Below are 22,065 nucleotides of genomic sequence, written 5' to 3' on the forward strand. Positions count from 1 at the left end.
TGCAGCAGCACCCAGTGTCAGCCCAGGCTGGGCTGGGACCTCACCTGGAGAGGCTGCCTTCGGGGGTGGGGGTGTCTTGGGAGAGGGAAGAGGAGGGGCAGAGGGCTGTCAGGGGGAGGAAAACACAATGGTAGCAAATCTTTCTCCTAATCAGGAATATGAACACTCTCATTTAATCAACTCCCATTCACAAACCTAGGTTTCCACGCATGTTCCTGTTTGCCCACCAGCACATGCAGGGACAATATTCAATGTAATGAAAAAGAACAAATATGTGGTAAAATTGGGTCTGTTAGGATTTCACAACACACTTTGGTGAAGTTCAACGTGACAGGAACAGTCAGACAGTTTTTTCAAGTAGAAATGTCGTATTTTCTGTCTAAAAACCAATACATACAGTGCTTAAGCACAAATACAAATTTGCTCTGAAATGACAGTGTTCACAATCCTCTGGAAGCCTTACCAGCTAAGCTATGTCAACACTGTTTCAAAATCTTTCTTCAAAAAGTAAGCCAAGTTTGAACCTACACAACTAAATAGAAGGAACTATCTGAAAGACTGAAATATTTAGTTAGCTTATCTCTGAATTCATTGTATCATTAAAAGGAGCTAAAGCCCTATTAGATATAATTGTTCCTTGAAATTCTACGGCAGTGTTCATAAAAAAGAAATAAAAGCATTAGAAAGACCTCAGTAGGAACCTACCTTTAAGCGATCTCCTTTGTATCACTAATAAAAAACAGCATTCAGTAAATTTCAAGTTCAGAAAATTTTCCCTTTCTGTTTGCTTCATGCACTATCAAATTTATTAGTGTTGTCAATCTCACAGTGAAACAGCCAAAATTTCAAAGGAATTTAAAGGCACGTAAAGAGCTTGGCTGTGGCATCAATCCCTTCTCATTTCATTCCTGCTTAAAACATCTAGGTGTAATAGCACAGGACACCGGTGTGAACACAGTGTTTTCCTTCTACTCCAACAGCCACTGAAGGCAGACTTTGATAATATTTCTTCATCCTACAGATTTATTTTTGTCACTCTCCTCTTGCTTTTCCTTTTTCTAGTTAAATCCACCACTTTTAGTCATAAGGTACTCACAGAACACACCTATAGAAATCAAAATGCTAAGGAATAGATTTTTGTTGGGAAAATCTTTTGAAATAAAAATACCTCTTTTTAAAATGCCACCTAGTCAACAATATTCTCTTAGGAATCTACATGAAAATTCATTGATAGTATCTAAAAAAATATCACATCTCTAAGTGAAAAAGATTCTGAAGGTTGACTTCTGTATTTTACTTTCCTTTCTGATGTTATCCACTTTGTCAGTCATGCACTGAAGGATCATCACCTGTGGGAGAATGCCACCTGGAACAAAGATGAACCCATGAATTCAAGATGGCAGAGATCAAAATTACTGGCAACTAATAATCCTGTGAAATGTTACATGAAGTTTGTAGGATGGAAGCATCATGAAGACAATCACTGATCATGTTTATTAAGTTAGTCATTAACATTTCTATTTCAGAACAAGAAAAGGAAAGTCAAGAAAAATCAATCTGTGACCACCTTTGTAAAATCTAACATACCTGAAGGCTATGTAAAAGCTCGGGCTGAAGGGGAAAGTCCTTAAAGCAGAGAACCTATCCATGTACTTTGGAAAGATTTTTTTAAGCTAATGACTAAATATAAATGGGATTTAGAGAAAAACTGTGTTGTGTTCTTAATACTGCAGGACTTCCAAAAGAATTCCAAAGCTACAGCATACACTACATATAAACCCAAGGACTCCAGCACAGTTGCTTGACATGGAGTTTTATTAGATAGCTCATATGGCTCATAGTAAAAGTGTCTATTTTGGGGATTTTTAATTTTTTAGTTGATAGATGAATCTGGGCAAAATAAAATGTTTCCCTCAAAATTCTTCCAACATTTATACCTTTCCATAGCATGTGTTCTAAACTGTTGTACTTCCACTTACTCCTTCTATTATGGAAGCTGAGGTGCTTCCATCTAGTGGGATTTTATTGTACTGAAGAGCGTATCTTTGGTATTGGTTAAATCTCTTTATCTTTCTCTATAAAAGTGTAAAATTAATACATCAATATTTTACAATATTTGGACCTCGGGTATGTTAGTGAAATTACTTCTCTTAATTAGAAATTACTTCTCTTAATTAGAAAGACCATTATGCCAACTTACCAGCTGTGTGTTCAGAAAGGCAAGGAAAGAAAAACTGACTTCTGTTTTTTTATTATTTCGACTCTACTTTAAATAAAGCTGTATTGCTAAAATATTTCAGCTTAATTTCTACATATTTCCATAGAAGTTAGTTCTTTTCTAGACTGAGAAAAACACCACATATAGAACAAATTTCAAAAAATTGCTGGTGAAAGTTTTAAAATTGTTGGGGGAAGTGATTTTATGCCTTCTTCTTGTTAGAATTGATGACAGTATGCTACTTAGTAATTTGTACCATGAGAGAAAAGAGAGGGGTAAAACTATGATTTGAGGTAGCTGTACCCTTGTGATTTTCAAGCAATCATATACAAATACATGAAGTACACAGTAAGAAGGAAAGAGCAGGAACTGAAGAATTACTTATCACGAAACTCAGAATATGCATTGTCTATGTACAAATCAGTTTGGAAACCTTTAAAATGCTACCAGCCTTTTGTGATTGAATTATATATATCTCTGTGACATGGGCACAATTGTACGTAAACAGAATTGATTCACTGAGGATAAAGAATTGAGTCACCCTCTGCATCACTGATTAGCAGCTTCTGAAGTAAAAAATGATAGAGTGATGTTCTGCCATCAGGCTTGACACTGAAGTGCTCCCAGACCTGTTACTGAAGATCAAGTATGACACACCCAATGCAAACAGGAGACAAAGGTGATAGAATCAGTCCTGCCCTGGCAAACAGTCTCTTCAGGAGACCAGATACATTTTTGAAGTTAGGTATTCACAATGAAACATCTAAATATCCTCAAACTTCAGAGTGTTTAATGATTCTGTTTCAGTAATTCTAGCACCATGTATGTGTGATGAGCCACTTAATGTTATAAAAGGTTCCAGAAAACACACAGTGCCACATTTCAAATGAAATGTTGCTTAATTCCCTGCTGGCACAAGCTTGTTGGCAGAAACTTGCTCTCTCCTGAAACAAATCTAGTGTTGCATCAATAAATTTAACATCTTCAACTCATAACATACAGGAGACCGGCTCTTCTTTATTTCTGTTTCTTGAGGTCAAGTTGCGGATTAATTACATGAGATGATTTAACACTGGTTAGTAGCTCTGCTGGCATCTCTGAGCCAGTCTGCACATTAACATGTTAATCTCCTGCTGTGTGTTGAGGAAGTGCAGCACACTGAATTTATGGCTCTGCTAAGTGGACCAGCTTCAGACCAGGCTGCTCTTAATAGTTGTAAGGACTAAATTGAAACCCTGTGTACCACAAAAGCAGAACACGGCACAAAACCTGGGTGTCATTTGATACATACCTGTACTGGTATCCAAGGAGGGCTCTGGGCCTGTGACTTGATCCTCGAAGAACTATCTGCAACTTACCTGCGCTCTTTTCATCTCACTTAAAAGTTCTTTTGCTTATTTCCTTCTTTCTATGATTTTCTACAGAATGCTGACATCATATGCTTTACTGAAGTCACAGTAACACAATCTAACTGTTGCATTTGTAAGGACTTCTGAACCTTGCCTACTATTCAGAGAAAACTGACAGGTCCTTCCCATATTATTAATCATAAATCTGGACAAAATGTTCTGCTGTTTGTACTATGAATTGGCATGGTAACACAGAACAGGAAGATCCTCCTGAATGACAGGGTCTAGTTCCCTGCCACTTCAAAAAAGCACTATTATACAGTCACCTCATACATTTATCAAGTGCCATATTAAAAATAGAAATATTTTTGTTCCCACTAATTCCATGAAAAGGCACTTTCATTAGTCAATTGCAGAAATGACTAGAAACATTATTCTGGTTTCCTGATAGATTTATTACTGAATAGTACAGACCTGTTTGTTCTTGTGTCTTTCCCCTTCATTTAAATGGTTTTCATCCTTCATGTTTACTTTCCTGATATATTTATAGACAGCACTTGTGTCTCCTCTGTGATTTTGTTTTATTGCAGTAAACAAGCTGAGCCATTCTAAGATCTGTTCTTTTGAAAGGCTCTCAAGGTCTCTGGTGATGAACCTAACTTCCCTCTAGCCCTCTCTTAGTTCAACCTTAGCTCAGCTACAGAATAATGGATTAGGTTTTCACAGTACCCCAAACGAGATTTTACCCAGGCCTTACACAATGACATTATTGCCTCCCTACATTAAATGAAATCCATCTCCTGAGATACTTCCTTGTGGTGGTTTAATCCCAGCCAGCAACTAAAGCACCATGCAGCTGCTCCCTCACTCCCTCATGAGCAGGGTAGGGAAAGAACTGGAAGTGTAAAAGTGAGAAAACTTGTGGGTTTATAGACAGACAGTTCAATAGGGGAAGCAAAAGCTGTGCAGCAAACAAAGCAAAACAAGGAATTCATTCACAAATTCCCATGGGCAGGCTGGTGTTCAGCCATCTCCAGAAAAGCAGGGCCCTGTCACATGTAACAGTGGCTTGGGAAGACAAACACCGTGACTGAACTGTTCTCCCTTCCTTCTTCTTTCCCTGTCTTTTTTTGCTGATCATGATGCCACATAGTATGGGATATGCTTTGGTCAGTTGGGGCCAGCTGTCCAGGCTGTGTCCCTTCCCAGTTTCCCATGAACTCACTGACGGAGTGGGGTGAGGAACAGAAAAGGTCTCAGCTCCATGCAAGCCCTGCTCAGCAACACCTAAAAATTCCCTGCACTATCAACACTCTTCTTAGCACAAATCCAAACCACAGCCCCATTCTAGACACTGTGAAAAAAATTAACTCTATCCCAGCCAAAAGTAGCACATTTCTGTACTTACGGTGATTCCTAAGTATATCTCATTTCCAAATTTCATGAGCATGCTCTTACTGATTTTATCAGGACTACTACAAAAAATATCAAATAAGACTATCCTAAAACAAACCCTTTAAGCCTGGCATCTTTCTTTTCAACCTCATTTGTGGCTATCTCAATTTTCAGTTTTTCTTCTAACCCAAATAAGCTCATTCCTTCCTAGGGCATACCATATCAAATGTTTTTGGGAATTAATACAGCAAATGTGAGTTTTTCCAAAGATTTGCAGTGAGACTGAGATCAGGTTTCAAAGTCTGTGGTTGGCCAGGTCACTTTTCTTCTTTTCAAAGATAAGCAATTACAGTTCAAGTTCAGCTGGCCTAACTTAGAGAGAGAGAGATGGAGATCGCAGGGAGCTGTTCATGACGTGGTTGCACCTCTGGAGACATCAGGGTATAGGAGTCTCAGCCTGCAAGCCCTCAGGTAAAGGCCCCAAGGACAAGGCCAGGTCCACATTTGCTACTTTCCAGTCATGACATTCTAAACTGATCAGTTCAAAACACTTCCCACTAGATGTTACATATTACCTGCTACACAGGTGCAGATGTGGTCCCCATGATCTGAAAGCACAACATGGGAGTTCTGAATTTTTTGCTGTGGCAGTAATTTCTGTTCTGCCAATCACATGAACTTAAAGGTTCTGCTGGGACATTTAGGATGCATAAGGCATACCACTGTTTTCTAAATATTTTACAAATTATTTTATTATGTAGCAGGTAACATGCATTGTTAAAGTTATTTTTAGTATTAAATTACTGTACATGGTAATGATTCTTCTCAGGCAGCTAGCAGGTGCAATCAAGAATGGAAAAGCTGTAAGAAGGAACAGAAAAATATTTACTTTTTTGATGAGGATTAGTGCTTGAAAAAGCCACAAAAATATAAAAACATGCTCATTTTGTCAAAGAAATATTTATCTACAAAATAGAGGCTTATGAAAGAACTTGGGGGTGATTTTTTTCCTCTGCTCTGCTCTCATGAGATTCCACCTGGAACACTGTGTGGAATTCTGGTGCCCCCAACATTAAGAAGGACACTGAACTATTGAAGCAAGCCCAGAGGAAGCCATGAAGTTGCTAAGGGGACTAGAGCATCTCCCCTCTGAAGACAGGCCAGAAAAATTTGGGCTGTTTGGCCTGGAGAAGATTTTGTTGAGACTTTATAGAAACCTTCAAGTGTGTGGAGTGGCCGTACAGGGAAGCTGGAGAGTGACTTATCTGGAACTGTAGTGATAGTACAAGTGGCAATAGGTTCAGACTAAAAGAGGAAGTTAGGAATTAGGTTAGATACACAGGAAATGTCCTTTACTGTGAGGGTCGTGAGGCACTGGCACAGGTTGCCCAGAGAAACTGTGGATACCTCATCCCTGGAAGTGTTCAAGGCCAGGCTGGCAAGGGCTTTGGAGCAACCTGGTCTAGTGGAATGTGTCCCTGCTTGTGACAGGGGTATTGGAACTGGATGGAATTGGAGCTCCCTTCCAATATAAATCATTCTATGACTATGTTTTTTTCACCAGTTTTACTCTTCAGACCTTACTGATGTCATGATTTACAAAATGATTTACAAAATCATTTCTTAGATTCATGACCATTTAAAAAATGTGAAACACTTTAAGCCTTATTAAAGCCATGTATTTTTAACTGTCATACTGTGAGAAAACAGGTTGTGATTTGTGTCAATCAAATAGCACCCACCTATATATGTGTGTCTGCAAGCAATGCAGACAGAGACCATGGGATTATGATAAAGAAGAGTTTTAAGAATCAGCTAAAGTAAGGCATGGAAGTAAGGTTTAACAAGGTAACTATATAACAGTAAACTTTTAGCTAACAGTTTGCATTAACAACAAAATTGTAATTACCTACAGGTAATTAATATAAGCTTTATACTACCTTGTAGTATAAGTTCCAAACTATCCTTTGTTCAAGCTATAAACTGGGTTTTTTTGAGTACAGAATAATTTGTAATCACTTTAAAAGGGGAAGTAGGACTATCATGAACTGAGAGGCCTTACCAAGGCATTTTGAAACGTCCTGACTTTAAGTTTTGTAATAACTGAGGAAGAGGCCCTATGAAGACATTTTTTAGACATGCTAGCTTTAGGTTGTGGAATGACTAAAAGAAGGCTTGCAAAATGTGTGCTAACAGAATATATATGCTTGCTTAGACAAACTGCATAACCAAAAATAATGCTAGTGGAAAAAACCGATATTTTAAAAGAAGAATGGGAGGCTGGAGAGACATAAGAAGACCATCTCGGACCACTTCCTCAACAGATCTTCAAAACCCACAGCTGCTGATTATGAAGAAAAGCAGGAAGAAAATAACTGAAATTTTGAGGAAGTGAAGTGCCTAGAATGGTATAAGAAGACTGCTGTTCAAACCCTGAATTTGTGCGTTGCTTGGGGCAGAGACCCCCACACACCTAGTGCTGTAAAATTTACTTACCTTTTATCAAACTAATTAATAAATTTGCTATATTGCTTGATGTATTGGCAAGTCTAGCTTTTCGTTTATAAGAATACTTATCCTGAAAAATAGCATAATTTAAAGGTCTCCGTTTCTTGAAGGAGAGCACATCAGCAATATGACCAACAGCCTTTAACAGGTCCAGCACACAGGAGTGAGCCAGCACACAGGTTCCAAGGAGACAACACGCTGCTGGAGAGCGCTGCTAACCAAAACCTCTCCCTTCTGCTAACCAAAACCTCTCCCCTCTGCTAACCAAAACCTCTCCCCTCTGCTAACCAAAACCTCTCCCCTCAGTCACTCCTGTTGCTACCAATTTAGGGACTCTCTAAACACCGGCAGAGCCAGGTTTATAAATCTCTCCTTTCTAAAGGAGACATCGTTTATTCTGCGCAGGGTGCGAGGTGGAAGTTTTCCACAAATTGAGCATACCAATTCTCAAGACTTTATAGACATATTTTAGTAAGCAAATAAGTCAAAGTTCATCAGCTATCTAGTTATGAATTAGTATTCTATCTTCTGCTGCTTAAATTATTATTTTCTTTCTAGTCTTTTCTTTCTAATTAGTCCACATGCTCAGTCTTTTGATTTGGCGTACTGGTGGTGGCCACCTCCCACTGCCGGATTGTAAAGGCCGTGGAGTGGCACCAATCCCTTGCATTACACAGCGTACGGGGACCTGTGGCGCCAGCCAAGGGACAAGAGACCCAGCAGGTGACAAGAGAGAGCCAGTGACATAGCAGGAGCCGCCGGCTCCACAGGACTGTGCGATACAAGCCCAGGTGGTGCTTTGCCCCGGGTCCCTCCTTCGAGGTTACGGTTTCAGTGCTGAGGGAGCCCGCGGGCCGGGCCGCGCCTGCGCGGCTGCAGGCCCGGAGCGCGGCCGCTTCTCTGCTGGCGCCGTGCGGCACCCGGAGCCGGCCCGCCCTCCTGCCCCGTGCCCTGTGCACAGCCACGGGCCTGGGCCCGGGCCCGAGCGGCGGCTGCTCCCGCCATGGTGCGGTGCGGCGCGGCGGTGCTGCGGAAGGTCAGTGCGGCCGGCCCGGGGAACGGCGGGGATGGAGCCGCAGGCAGCGCTCGGCTGGCGGGGAGGGCTGGCGGGGAGCCGCGGTCCGGTCCCGCTTGCGGGGTCTCTCCGGGGGTTCCCGGGTGCCGGGTGGCGCAGGCCGGTCCCGTTCCGAGCCGTGCTGGCCGCAGTGCCCGGCGCCCCTCGGCCCGTCGGCGATGTCCCGGGGGGCGGCACACGCGGCTCTCCGGCCCAGCCCGGCCCGCCGCCCTGTGCGCCGTGAGGTGTCGCTGCCGGGGAAGACATGCCAAACATTGATTAAAAACTACGCTCTGCTTTCGGAAGTTTCATCTATTGCCGGGAAAGATCAGTCCAAGAGGTTTTTCACACATTTCTATAAGCGAAATATAAGCAGAACGTAATTAGCTGATGTTGAACCTGTTGTTTTATTAGTACAGCAACTTCATAGACAATTTGCGGGTCTATGTGAGAGGAGGAACTGGTGGAATGGGTTACCCTAATCTGGGAGGGGAAGGAGGAAGAGGTGGTGATGTCTGGTTCGTCGCCCGCGACAAGACTACCTTAAAGAACATTAGAGAGAAATATCCCCAGAAGCGATTTGTAGCTGGAACAGGAGCCAACAGCAGGTAAGAATCTATTTAATGAGAGTTGTTACTTACAGCTTTACCAGAAAGCAAAATGTCAGCTTAAGTTACTAATCCTGGTTTAATATTTCCCAGTGTTACAGCTCTGAAAGGTGAAAAAGGAAAAGATTGTGAAGTTCATGTGCCTTTGGGAATTTCAGTTCTTGATGATGACGGCAAGCAGATTGGTAAGAACATTTGCTTTGTTTTAAGGTATCTAATGTTTGTCACATTTATTGATAACATTGAGCGGATTTCTAATACTATAATGTTTTAAGGTTACACATTTTCCAAAAAATGGCTGTGTTTTCCTTTGTTTGGCCAAAGAGTTGACAAATATAGTGTAAAAAGTATTGGAAAAGTAGGGACCCCTTCCAGAAATTAGCAGTAGTTGGTTTGTATCACTACATATGAGTCCTTTGCTGCTGGAAGCCATACTGATCCTCCACAGAACCATTCATGACCTCACATAAATTATGTCTCCATAAACCCAAGTAAATGTCCCTGTGTCTTTATGAATTATGAAAAGACAAAGATCCTTGCTGAATGTCAACATTTTAGATTACTTAAAATGCATATGTTTTTTACTCACCAGGAAGATCTCTTCCAATACTACTCTTGGAATAGCTCTCAATGGTTCATTAGCAGTTTCTCAGAGTTTTTCTTTTTCAGACTGTTTAGAATTAAAACTAAATTCTGAAATTGCCCTGGTTTGGGTGTTTAACTAGATTGAGGTATTGCAAGATTTGTTTATAATTCAGGCATATCAGAGGGGTAAAGATATCCAAATGTTGGTCTTTTTTTGTTGTTCTAATTATTCTGACCCTAAGGGAGATCTCACAGTCTGCATCTTAATGGAAAAATATGCACCATCTGAAAGAGGCACATCTTATGAATGCATTATTGAATTCAAATATTGAAAGGTTCGGAACCTCCATCTTGGCCATACTTTGCCTGTCTGCAGTTTTCTTGAGGTGACTTGACTGTATGACAGAAGAATACTGGGGTGTGATAGCTTTCATTTGTTGCCAAACAAGGAAAATCACCATGACCTTGAGGGCACAGTTCTTGCCAGGAAGCATACAGAAAATTGTCTCATAACTAGAGACACTTAAGTGGAAAATAACAGCTGAGCTACTGCAGGGGATTGTGCTTTTTCACTAACAAATTTATTTTCAGGAGAGCTTAATACAGCAGGAGAGAGATTCTTAGCAGCTCGTGGCGGTCTTGGAGGCTCTTTGGCAACAAACTTTCTGCCTTGCAAAGGTCAGAGGAGAACTGTTCACCTTGATTTGAAACTTATAGCAGATGTTGGCTTAGTTGGGTAAGTACTGTAATTTGAAAACTAATATTAAAAAACAAAGTAGTATATTTAAAATTTGATTTCAAAGAAATTTGACAGTTTGGATGATGAGTGTTAATTGTGCATTTGCATTGTCATGTAAGTTATTTGCAATTTGAAAAAATTAGATTGAGTTTAAAGCTATTAAAATGAATTTTAACATTTTGAAAGTATTTGTGATGTTTTGTTGAGTGAGGGGCTTCATGAACCAGGATAATACATAATTAGTAATATAATTGTATTTAGTAGTTGCAGTGATGGCCACAATATTATTATCACAATATTTATTTAGTAGGTAGGAGGTGCAAAACAGAGCCAAGAACACTGCATATTGCATGTTTAACTTCATGGCACTGGCACAAGTAGATCCTTTCAGTAGCAATTCTGAAGTGGATAACAAAGGCTGTTTCCTACTCTCCCCAAAAAAACAGCTTGTAATGTTGGAAGGAAGTAATTACAAACTAGAGCAGTAGGACTTGCATATTGATGTTGCTGTTTTATAGCAATGCAGATAAATATATTTATATTTGGAGAAAGCTTTCAAAAACCTACACTTGTAGTGTAGTACAACTATTGTTCTATTTAGCATCTGCTAACATAAATCAGCCCTGTTGTCCTTATTAATAGAAAAACATAGGAAACATGAAATTATGAGTTTGAGGTGGAAATAGTCTAGTTGGTAGATACCGATAAAAAATGGAAGCTTGAAGACAGCATGGTTTTCTAACTTGTTGTTGTTGTTGTTAGAAATAATTTTGTTAATATAAAATTTCTCTAAAGTTACATAATTTTCAATTGGTCTTCAGTAATTACATGATAGAATTTTTTTCTTGTTTTGTTCAGTGTGAAAGTACAGGAGTTTTATGATGCTGATGGTTCTTTAATCTTGTATTTTAGCTGACAGTTTGCCTTCAAAATGGATACAAAAATCATTATCATTCAATTAGAGAAGCATATAATTTTCTTATTGAGAATATGAATCAGCCTGCAATAGTTTGTGGTTGTTCTTTGATCTCTTTGTGTTTGCTATTTTTACCTTTTTTGTGAGTGGTTTGCTATTAGATCAGGTTAAAAAATACCCCAAATATGTAGACTTGAGAAAGGCCCATCAATTTTGGGTACAGGTTGTGATGTGTTAGTCTAGGTTGCAATTTAAACTTCAAAGAACATATTCTGCTTCAGTGGAAACAAAGTGCTCTCTTGAGGATATGACCAGAGTAGCCTTCTGGAATGTCTTTAAGGCACCTTTGAACATCAGAGTGTATGAAAACTGCACTCAGTAGTTTCCCTGTTATAACAAGAGTCATTAGGTTGTTTTATTTTTTTTTTAAGAAAGATTTATGTACAGCCCCTTTATAAAGGCATGTAATATAGTGCCAGCCTTGTTAACAGGCCATGGTTCTCCATGTATTCAAGTGAAGAGTATTTGGTTTTCTGTGGGACACCTGCCTTTGTATCTTGTGACTGTGTTGAGTTACACAGTCTGTAGAAAGAGTTTTCTTCGCTCTGGCTATGATGAATATTTGTGAATTTGACTGGAACACAAGTCTTGTGTGGACTTTCTGGATGGAGTGCTAAGAATAAGAACTGTAGTCTATCCTTGGATGTCAGGATTAACTTCAAGTTTTACATGTATCAAAGCTATTGTGCTCTTTCCAGCTCGGGTTAATCTTTAAAACAAGTGGGTGTTATAATTTCAGTCTTAACTTAGGTTTCCACTTCAGTGGGTAGATGTGTTCTGTGAAGAATCTTTTATAAAAGCTGGTGTGTATCCCTTAAGGAACACTTTTGTGTAAGGATGCAGGTATAGCTATCCCTTGTAAAGGGAAAATGTTACAACAGTCAGGTGTGCACAGACCAGCTCTTCGGTGTTCTTTCAGGCTTACTTGGTAACAAAACAGGTTAGTATTAATTTCAGGATCCCCCATACAGCTTCGCTGCCTTAAATCCACACATAAACTGTGCACCTGTGTGTCTGTATACAGTCTCACTCAGAGTTTATATTTGCTTTGCTATGGTAGCTAAACTCTAGCATAGGTATCCTTGGTACTTCAAGTGTAGACTTTGATAAACCATGATGTGTATGCTAAGAGACTGTAAATCCAACTGGGAAGATAGGTTTGCATGACAGCTTTTTAGAATGCAAGCATAATTTACAAAATCAGTTATGGCTCTTAAAGAGTGAATCCAAGTATGTGTGGATGGTAATGCTGTATTTCTGTATGAGTGACATTGAAAGGTTTCTCTTAAATATATTATACATGTATTTACATAACTCTCCTGCCTGCATCCTTAGGAAGCATTGTTTGATTTAGAAAAATCATTCAGATTTGATGTCAAAAATTAAATCATAATGCCCTGGGTCTTGTTTGTTTTGTAAAAAAAAAAATAGTCTGAGTAGATGAGCGTGAAAATGAGTTGATAGCATCAAAGAAAACATTTGGAAATAAATATACAGGAATCATATAGGTGTTTATTCAGTGTATCAATCCTGACTTTCCTTCTAGGTTTCCAAATGCGGGAAAGTCATCCTTGTTAAGCAAGATTTCTCATGCCAAACCTGAGATTGCAAATTATGCATGTAAGTTCATACTCTTATTTTTAGAGCAGTAGTATTTCCCAAGAGCAAAAAGTCTTTTTCACTGACTTGTTTATAATAAAGGTTTATAATAAAGAAAAGGGTATAGCAATGTTGCCTGGCATTTTAATGATAAGAGATACTTCAAGGAGATACTTGCTGCCCCAGTGTCCAGTTCTTTACCCACCTCAGTTTTTCATGTATACACCCCCACAATGCTTCAACCTACTAATTCAGGGTCTATTTAGCATTTATTTTTTCCTCAGCCCATTTTATTGCAACTGAGACTCTCCGTGGTGTGTAATATCCTCAGTCTACTGAATATGTACTGTCAAGTTCCTTTGCACAAATATCTTGTATGCTTTAGAATTTGCTACCACTTGCAACAGATAAGATTTTGGGGTTTTAATCTCTCCACTGAAAAATTGACAGATTTTTTTATTCATTTTCTATCAGTAAATTAGAATTAGTTTCTGATCTACTTTAATTAAAGAGTGTAGGTAGTGATAATTCCTACTGACCTTTCTGCACCATTCCCAATTCTCTACAGCCTTTTCTTAGTTTGAAGAGTCCAATTGCACTTTACCTTTCATTGTTTTATCCCTGTTAGGGAGCTAATCCATAGTCTAGGTAATAGTTTTTGTGTCTGAGACTTCTCTACCTTCACTGTTCCTATTTTGGGATGACTGGAGCAGAACTGCAGAAAGAGACAGGACTTGGTGAAGCACTGGATTTTTTATGATCTAATGTTTATCTTTCTTATTTTGATTTCTCTTTGTTCCTTGTCCTCTTTTTTTTTTTTTTTTTTTTTGCTACTGCACATTTGTTTAATTTGAATACACTGAGAAAGTCCTACAATATTTAAATGTTTTGTAACTTTAACATTTTTTTAAATGTTAAAACCAGTTTTATTTTCTTCCTGTCCCCTTGTCACAGTCACAACAATACAGCCTGAACTAGGAAAGATCATGTATGCGGATTATAAGCAGGTTGGTATGAAACTTCACTCTGATTGTTTAAGTTATATGGACTGACTATTTCTGTTGCTTAACAGAATTTCAGAAAGAGAATGAAAAACTGTAGTTATTTTTATGAAAACTTGTATTTTCATAAGTGTAGCTATAATATGTACATGTCAAATACAATTACATGGACTTAACAGGAGTTGTGGGAAAAGTACTGTTTTATGAAGTAATAATAGGAGAGTTTCATAGCCAAATACAGTGTTATGCTGTAGAGTTTATTTCAAGTCGCTTTAATAAATAGCTTCTCATTTTCCCTTACCTTCTTTCTGTGGTTCTAATCCTGGTTTACAATCTTAGAGGTATGAAATTGTTTATGGAACTGAGATTGCTGTATACACTTTCAAGTTTAGGACTTGAGAAAAATCACTGTTTCAGAGACCAGCCTGTTGTTTTTATTTAGAAGAAGCAAATTTTATGCAAGTTGCCTATACAGAGAGCTCTGGACTGAGTGAGTAATTTTCAGAATGCAAATAGTGGTACATTTGTCCAATAGCTGAAGGTCTACATTAGTGAATGGCAGGGAGTTTTGAGATTATAACCCTGTTACCATAACTTCTTGTTACGACTTTCAAGATTGGCTGCTCTAACTTTTCTTTTTTTTTTTTTTTTTTTTCTTTTCATTTTTTTGTGTTTGTGGGGTTTTTGTTGGTTTGGTTTGATTTTTGGGGTGTAGGAGTGTTTTTTTGTTTGATGGGTTGGATTTTTTAATTAAAAACTGAAATAGTATGATGTGATAGTGATTACCTGAACAGCCAGGATAGTGCACTACCTGATAGGTGAGGCACCTGGGTCCAGTTCCTTTTGTGGTAAACTGTAGTTCTGAAAGACTGGTGGAGTTACGGCCCTACCACCTTAATTTTTGTGAACTCTGTTCCACCCAGCTTCTTCAGATAAAAGTTGTCAGATAATTGTGCCTGGAATCCTTTCTGCAGTATCCACTGAGGAGGAAACCAGTGCTAAATGAGACTAGAGAGGCTATTAGATTTTGGACCCCAGCTTCACTTAAAAGTTGCAGCAAATGTTTTCATTCTTCAAGCTTGAATCTTCTTTGATGTGCTTTTACTTTGTTTTTGAAGTGTATGATACATGCAGCACTGGACTCATCACTTTCAAGATAAAAGGCGAGTGCATAAAAGGGTTTCAGATGAGTTAACCAGAAAAACATAACCCTCAGATATGAAAAGACAAAAAACTACTGTTTTTGCTTTCAGAACCGATAATGCTAGGGAGATTCAGTAGCTGATGCTTGAAACCTTCATTTAACAAACTTCAACAAAGCTGTGTAGGAAAGAAGATAAGTTTAGTTTGTCTGTTTCCCTGTAGAGATGCAGTATTTCTAAGGGATTTTTTTTTTTTTGTATTCATTTTATCTTCTAGTTTAGGGTAGCTTATCCTAGAAGGCTATGCTGAAAATAAACAGGATTTTGCGTAGCCCTTTCAAAAAACTGTCTGCCATGATTGAGGATCTCTTGCTCATACTGGTGTATCTTTCTCCAGCAAGAGATCCACTTGTTCTCCTGGCTTTCTTTTCTGAAGTCTTTTTGTGATAGCCAGTGATCCTTATTGTTGGTAATTTCTACAGTTCATGGTTTTTATACCAGTTTTGGGTACTGTATAGGAACTATATGGACAAAATTCCTGTTTTCTAAAGTTGAGGGAATGAGGGGTTGTGATCATGGAGAATTTCTAGGAGTAAAAGTATGTTACCTCTGTCTCTCTTTTCTTTGCTTCCTTTGGGCTCTGTTCTCTGTGGATATATCTTTTCTTTAGTCTCCCAGCCTCCTCTGGGCTGAATTTTCTGTAGATACAGCCTTTCTATAGTTTCCCAGCTTTCTCTGGGCTGAATTCTCTGTGAATACAGCTTTCTATAGTTCCCCAGCCTTCTCTGGGCTGAATTCTTCTGGGATCCTCCCTGGTGGGGAGTTCCACTTATCTCAATCTTCATTATTTGAAGTAAACTCTCGAGCTCCTTAGAATCTTGTTTCTCGTGTTTATTGCAGGATCCTTACAAAAGTTAACAGGTTTCTCCAGGCTGGTTACAAGGTTAATCTTTGCAATTTGGTTCATTTCTTTCTTCTGATGGTACAAACAAGGCCTTGTGGCACACTTCATGTCTGATACACAAAATGGCCCTGAATTACGCAGTTCTTTTATCTTTATACCTATTTTCACCCAATTAACAATAGACACGTATATTATTTTTCTTAATGACCCAATGACCCATCACCTCTGTGATGCACTGCGGCATTTTCTATCCAATTACTAACTATTACCCAAAAACCTTCAGGAGAAGAACATGAAGAAGAAAGAAGAAGGACAAGAGACAACACCCTAAATCCTCCATCTTGTCTCCTGTTCTCTAAACTACTTTTTTACCCAGTGATTTAAGAAACTTTCTAATCTACACACCTACCTTTCTTATCTAACTTTAGCATTTGTTTTCATGTATTACTATGAAAACATGCTCATGAATTTCATATAACATGAAATTAGGTGTTCTCTTGAATCTCAGAACTAAACACTAAAAGCAAGGGCACACAGTCTGTATTTCAGACTCCAACAAAAGTACTCTCCATATTGCAGCTGCTGGAGCCAAAACAACATAAGCAATGTAATTAAGAGCAATAATTGAGGTGTCTTTCTTGTATCACTCAAGGGACAATGACTCATTTTCTCCTACAGAACATTGACATTTTTGAAGAGATATGTAACAATTTACTCATTTTATCGTAGTACAATATAAAAAAGAAAATAGGTGCAAGTTTCTTGGTGCTGTCTGTCATTACTGCTTGAAAAAAAAGATATAAAAGTAGAGGATCTGAGCAGAGTTGGGTTTCAAGTCTCAGTACCAGATCATGAAACCTAGCACTAGAAGCATTTATATTTTCTACCAGAGTATCTGAGCCCCCTTCTGCAATAAGTAGCACGCTGGAAATTTTATGGTATACTGGCTTTGGGCACTGTTCAGTTTAATCCAGTTGCTGTCTAAATGGGCATTAGATAGATTTGAAGACCCTACCTTTGCTCTTCTTTACTTCTCTGTCTTAGTTTTCTGTGACTTACTGAGTAGCTATTTTGATGGTTTCATTATCATCCTGCTCTTTTTTGGTTGGCCTCAGCTGTCCAGCAGCCCTCTCAACAGCAGAGAAAATGACAAGGTCCCTGTCCATTGTGGTAGTCTTTGCTGGGCTTTGGCTGATTGATTAGTAAAAGTCTCATTTGAGCTGAAGAACTGAAGTCAAATTCTTGTATCTTCTCTTTCTCAGGGGAGCAGTGTTAAGTGGGTTTGTATTTGGAATAATAATACTCTGTAGCCACAAGGAACAGGCATTATTTTATTTTCTAGTGACAGTTTGAATTCTATACAAATGTGGTAGCCTAACCTGCTCACCTTTCACAGTCTGTTTTATTGTCTGGTAATAGCTAATTTTTCTAAGATCTCTGCTGAGGCTGCGGTATTATTATCCTGTATTTTATACTTTGCAGACAGCTATAAAAAATAGGAGGAATGTGAGGAGCACCAGCTCTGTGTAATAGCAGAATTTTGTTTAATGTGTCTAATGATAGATTGTAATTGTATTGAAACAGCCAATGCATATTATTTTGTCTGGGTTCTTTTGTTTATGTGAAATGATAGTCACTTTATAGTTTAAAGTCCCTGGGTTTGCTTACTAGAAGTATTTTGTTTGAAACTTTTGTTTTCCTAGATTTCAGTAGCTGATCTCCCAGGACTGATTGAAGGTGCGCATGCAAACAAAGGAATGGGCCACAGATTTCTCAAACATGTGGAAAGAACTAAACAGCTTCTCTTAGTTGTAAGTTAAATAAAATTTACAGTTTATTGAAATCAATGTGCAATAAATAAAATACATCTTAATTGCAACGTTGTTGGAATTTCTCAAATAATTTGTAATTTGCATGATTATCGTAAATATAGCTGTAATTCTGTTTACAGAATGGAGCACTCAAATGACTAATGATAAATTCTTAAATAGAATTCATCATTGAAAATTTCCAGTTAATTTAGAACAGTGATGTGTTCTAAGCATAACAAAAATGTGTTTGTTTGTTTGTTTTCTGTAAGATTCCCATAATAAGTTTAAAAACCAGACCTTTGAGAAACGCTGTATAAGAAATAACCAGTTTGTACCTCCAGCCTCTGATGTTTCTTTGCTGCATAGTTGCAGTGTGTTGTTTGCCCAGGAGTGAACACATGGGCATTCCAGGGCAAAGTAGTTGATAGAAAGTACCTTGATACTGTAACATAATTTTACACCACAAAACTGCTTTTTGTGTAACTTTTTCAGGTTGATATTTCTGGGTTTCAGTTGTCTGTCAAGACTCAGTTCAGAACAGCCTTTGAAACGATACTGCTTCTAACAAAGGTAAGTTCTCATCTTCCTATGTGACAGTTGTAGTTACATGTTGAGTCAAGAAAGCTTTGGTTGAGAAACATTCAAATGTCAGGGTGTCTTCTGGATTGACAATGCAAGGCCTGTTAACAAAGAGATTCTCCAAAATTATGAAGTCTTTATTTTTACTTGTCCAGGTTAAACCACTCTAGTTTATGTTGGGTATCACATAATTATTAATAGAATTGATTAATCTCTGCAGCATGTGGGATATTTCCTACAGTAAAGGTAAAAGGACACATCATTCTCACTTCCCCAATCCAGTAGCATTTTAAGAAATAGAAATATGTGGTTACACTTAAAGCCCTGCCTTGATGCCCTTACTACATAGACTAACATAGGTAAGACATCAGGCCCCAGCTTTGCAGACATTCACTGTTTTCATCTCTTAACTATGTTTCTGATTAAAATAATTCATATTATGTAATTTAAAATTTATTTCTAACTGTGTGACTTAAGTTGATAAATCTTCTAAATTTCAGGTATTGCTGTTTAGTTTATTCAGGTTGTGATTTTCTAATATTAAAATGTTTAAGAATTATAACATTCTCCAAATTATTTTCCTACATGTTTTATAGATCTGAAGTTTTTCTGAAATTGATTTTGTGTTCATGGATGTCAGAATAAACAAAAAACAGAACTCTCATTCTTTTTGTAAAGGGCATTTCAGAATGAGCTGGCTTGTTTACCTGAAATTTGTCTTTGAGCAAAAAATTACTGAATCACTGGAATATTGTTTTTTTTCTGTTCTTCAATATATCAGCCTTGAGCACCTGAGTCAAACTCACAGCCGCTTGGGCAAGAAAGGCTAATTAAACAAAAGCAAGACAAGATGTAAAATTGAAGTAGTGCTTGTTAAATGACAAATACTTACTAAAGGAAATTTGCTTTCCTTTCAAGGAACTGGAGCTGTACAAAGAGGAACTTGTAACAAAGCCTGCACTTCTTGCCATTAATAAAATGGATTTGCCTTGTGCAAAGGATAACTTGGATGAACTTATGACACAACTAGAGAATCCTCAGGGTAAATGGAATTCCAACAGTAACTTTCATCAAAAGTAGTAGTAAGATTTCATATGGATAACTCTGCACTGGCAGAGAGGTGTTTGAAACTGAAGTCAGCTGTTTATTATTTGAACATGTTTAAAATCACTTCCTGCATTTAGAGCTCTGTTTATATACATTTTTAATGGCTTCACTGTTGGGAAAGGATTGTAATAAAATAGAGACATCCAGATGATGTTTCCCAGCCATGATATGGGAGAGTTTCCAGTCTCGGTGTCTGGAGGAAGAATAACGTGCATAGAAGTCCCCATACAGATGCTGACATATAAACCACTTGTCATGTGACTTTGGCCTAAACACATGAAAAATCTGGACAGGTCTTTGTAGGTTTACTTCAATCTTGCAGTTACATTGGGGTGAATTGCTTTCTTTTCCCTGGAGTGTGTAGAAACCAGAAAGGCTTAAGACTGTACTCTCCCATATTCTGCAACTTGGGATTCCTTTGTACTCATTGGAAGTGTATAGAGTCTTCTCATGGCAGTATTAAGAATGGTATAACTGCTAGGTTAGCACTTGTCTTCTGAGATTTTTTAGCTATATTTTAAAAGACTAATTGAGCAGATAATATGTATATTAATTGTAGTTATATTTATAACTGTAATTTATTGAAGTTTATTTTCTATGGGATTAATGGGATTTTATGGGCTTTGTAGTGATAAAGAATTTGGGGATTGTACTAACTCTTTCACTACTATTTTTCAGACTTCTTACACTTACTAGAGGAAGATATGATTCCAGCAAATACTCTTGAATTCAGAGAGGTGATTCCTATATCTACATACACTGGAGAAGGAATTGAGGAACTTAAAACATGTCTAAGAAAATCCATAGATGAGCAAGCAGAGGAGGTGAATGAAGAGTATCGGAAAAAGAAACTCCTGCTTTTACAAACTTCCAAAGAAGAACAAATGAATAGAAGCTGGCATTCCTGAATGGATCCAGCACATTTTAATATTTTTACTATGCACATGAAGCCTTTGTTGTGCAGACCTGCCATTTAATTGTTCCCTCTTCCATCATTGCCTGCTTCCCTCCATTTGTTTGGGCACTGGGGTAGGGCACAGTGGGGAAAGGGGCAAGTTTTCTTTATTTATGTTGGTTAAAAAGCTCAACAATGTAAAAACCAAAGTATGTGTAACTCAAGAGCACTGCTTAACAACTGATGATCCCTGGAATATTTTTTGCCAAGTGAGAGGAATGGAGGGAATGTAACTTGCACAAAAGAGCAAGTTCAGCAACTCTTCATGTCCTGTGGGCATTAGAAGAACTAAGGGAAGTTTCTGATGGAGGAATTTTCCACGGTCTGGGGCTTCGAAGGTGAACCAGTTCTCCTATTGTGACAGGCATTGGATTGTAGGGGTTTTGTTTGTTTTAAGGATTTAAAGGAAAACACATATAAATGACTGCAAGGAAGTGACTTGTAGGAGCACAAAAAGCAAGACTGATTTGTAATGTTGGAGGTTTTATTGACACCTGCTGGTGCCTGCTGTAGTCATCTTAGTTGCATAAATCCTGACTCCAAATTCCCATGCTCAATTTGTGATTCCCTCCTTTTATGGAATTGTTGGGTTTATGTTACGTTTTGGTGAAAAAAATGGCTTCTTCTCGACAGAGCTATACATTTTTGGAAATTTTTAGTATTTTAGATTTTGTATTACAAGAAGGCACACTTAGAGTTTACTCTGAAAAAAAAATTAGAAGTCCTTTATTGTCAGTGTGTTTTTTACTTTAAAGGTATTAAACTGATTGTAAAGCAGAATAAGATTGAGTACATCAAAGACTTCTAGTTTGGTCTAGTTTTGTTTTGTAATTTATGTATCATACCCTGCTTTAAATTTTGTTAAAGCAGTCACTGGGAAGAAAGGTATGGTATCTCATAATGCATTTATTTTATCATTGATACTGGTTCTTACTGTGATTTCCCTCTGATTTTACTGTGTTTGGGGCTAATATGCTTTCACTAAGGCTAAGAATAAGCTGTCATAATTTTTGCTACTCCATTTTACAGAATTGCAGAATCAATTAGGTTAGGGAGGACCTGTGAGATTGAGTCCAACCAAAGATCAAACACCACCTTATCAACTAGACCGTGGCATTCAGTGCCACATCCACTCTTTCCTTAAACACCTCTACCCCCCACCATCCTGGGCAGCCCATTACCCTTTCTGTGAAGAAATTCCTCATAATGTCCAATACGAATTTGCCCAGGCACAGATTGAGGCCACGTCCTCTTACCCTGTCGCTGGTTGCCTGGGAGACCCACCTGGCTACAGCCTCCTTTCAGGGGGTTGTACAGTGATACAATCACCCCCGAGCCTCCTTTTCTGCAGGCTATTTCATAGCCGAAAATAGGATTTTGTTTTTTCCAGACTTTGTGAACACCGGTCTTAACCTAACTCGTAAAGGAGGGAGTGGGGGGTGTTCGGACGGAGAGCCAGCATGGCTTGACCGGAGCTGTCCGCCGTGGGCCGTAGCTGCCTGTAGTAGTCAGGTTCCTCCGCCCTGCGGTTATCG

General features: G+C 38.4%; 1 protein-coding gene across 2 annotated transcripts; it reads left to right on the top strand.

The window, feature by feature from the left end:
* Positions 1-8,329: 8,329 nt before the first annotated feature.
* On the top strand, positions 8,330-21,319 carry GTPBP10 (GTP binding protein 10). 2 transcript variants are annotated; one of them, XM_058833178.1, is made up of 10 exons: positions 8,330-8,506; positions 8,944-9,132; positions 9,226-9,317; positions 10,309-10,453; positions 12,979-13,052; positions 13,986-14,038; positions 17,782-17,889; positions 18,382-18,459; positions 19,387-19,510; positions 20,254-21,319. In XM_058833178.1, exons 2-10 carry the CDS (start codon positions 8,993-8,995, stop codon positions 20,481-20,483), a joined length of 1,044 nt encoding a protein of 347 aa, XP_058689161.1. In that variant the 5' UTR covers positions 8,330-8,506; positions 8,944-8,992; the 3' UTR covers positions 20,484-21,319. The 2 variants fall into 2 exon arrangements, with proteins under 2 accessions (XP_058689161.1, XP_058689160.1); XM_058833177.1 differs by having other exon boundaries at positions 8,331-8,506; positions 8,939-9,132.
* Positions 21,320-22,065: the final 746 nt, after the last annotated feature.

The sequence above is a fragment of the Poecile atricapillus genome, chromosome 2 (genome assembly GCF_030490865.1).
Source record: "Poecile atricapillus isolate bPoeAtr1 chromosome 2, bPoeAtr1.hap1, whole genome shotgun sequence".
Classification (NCBI taxonomy): Eukaryota; Metazoa; Chordata; class Aves; order Passeriformes; family Paridae; genus Poecile; species Poecile atricapillus.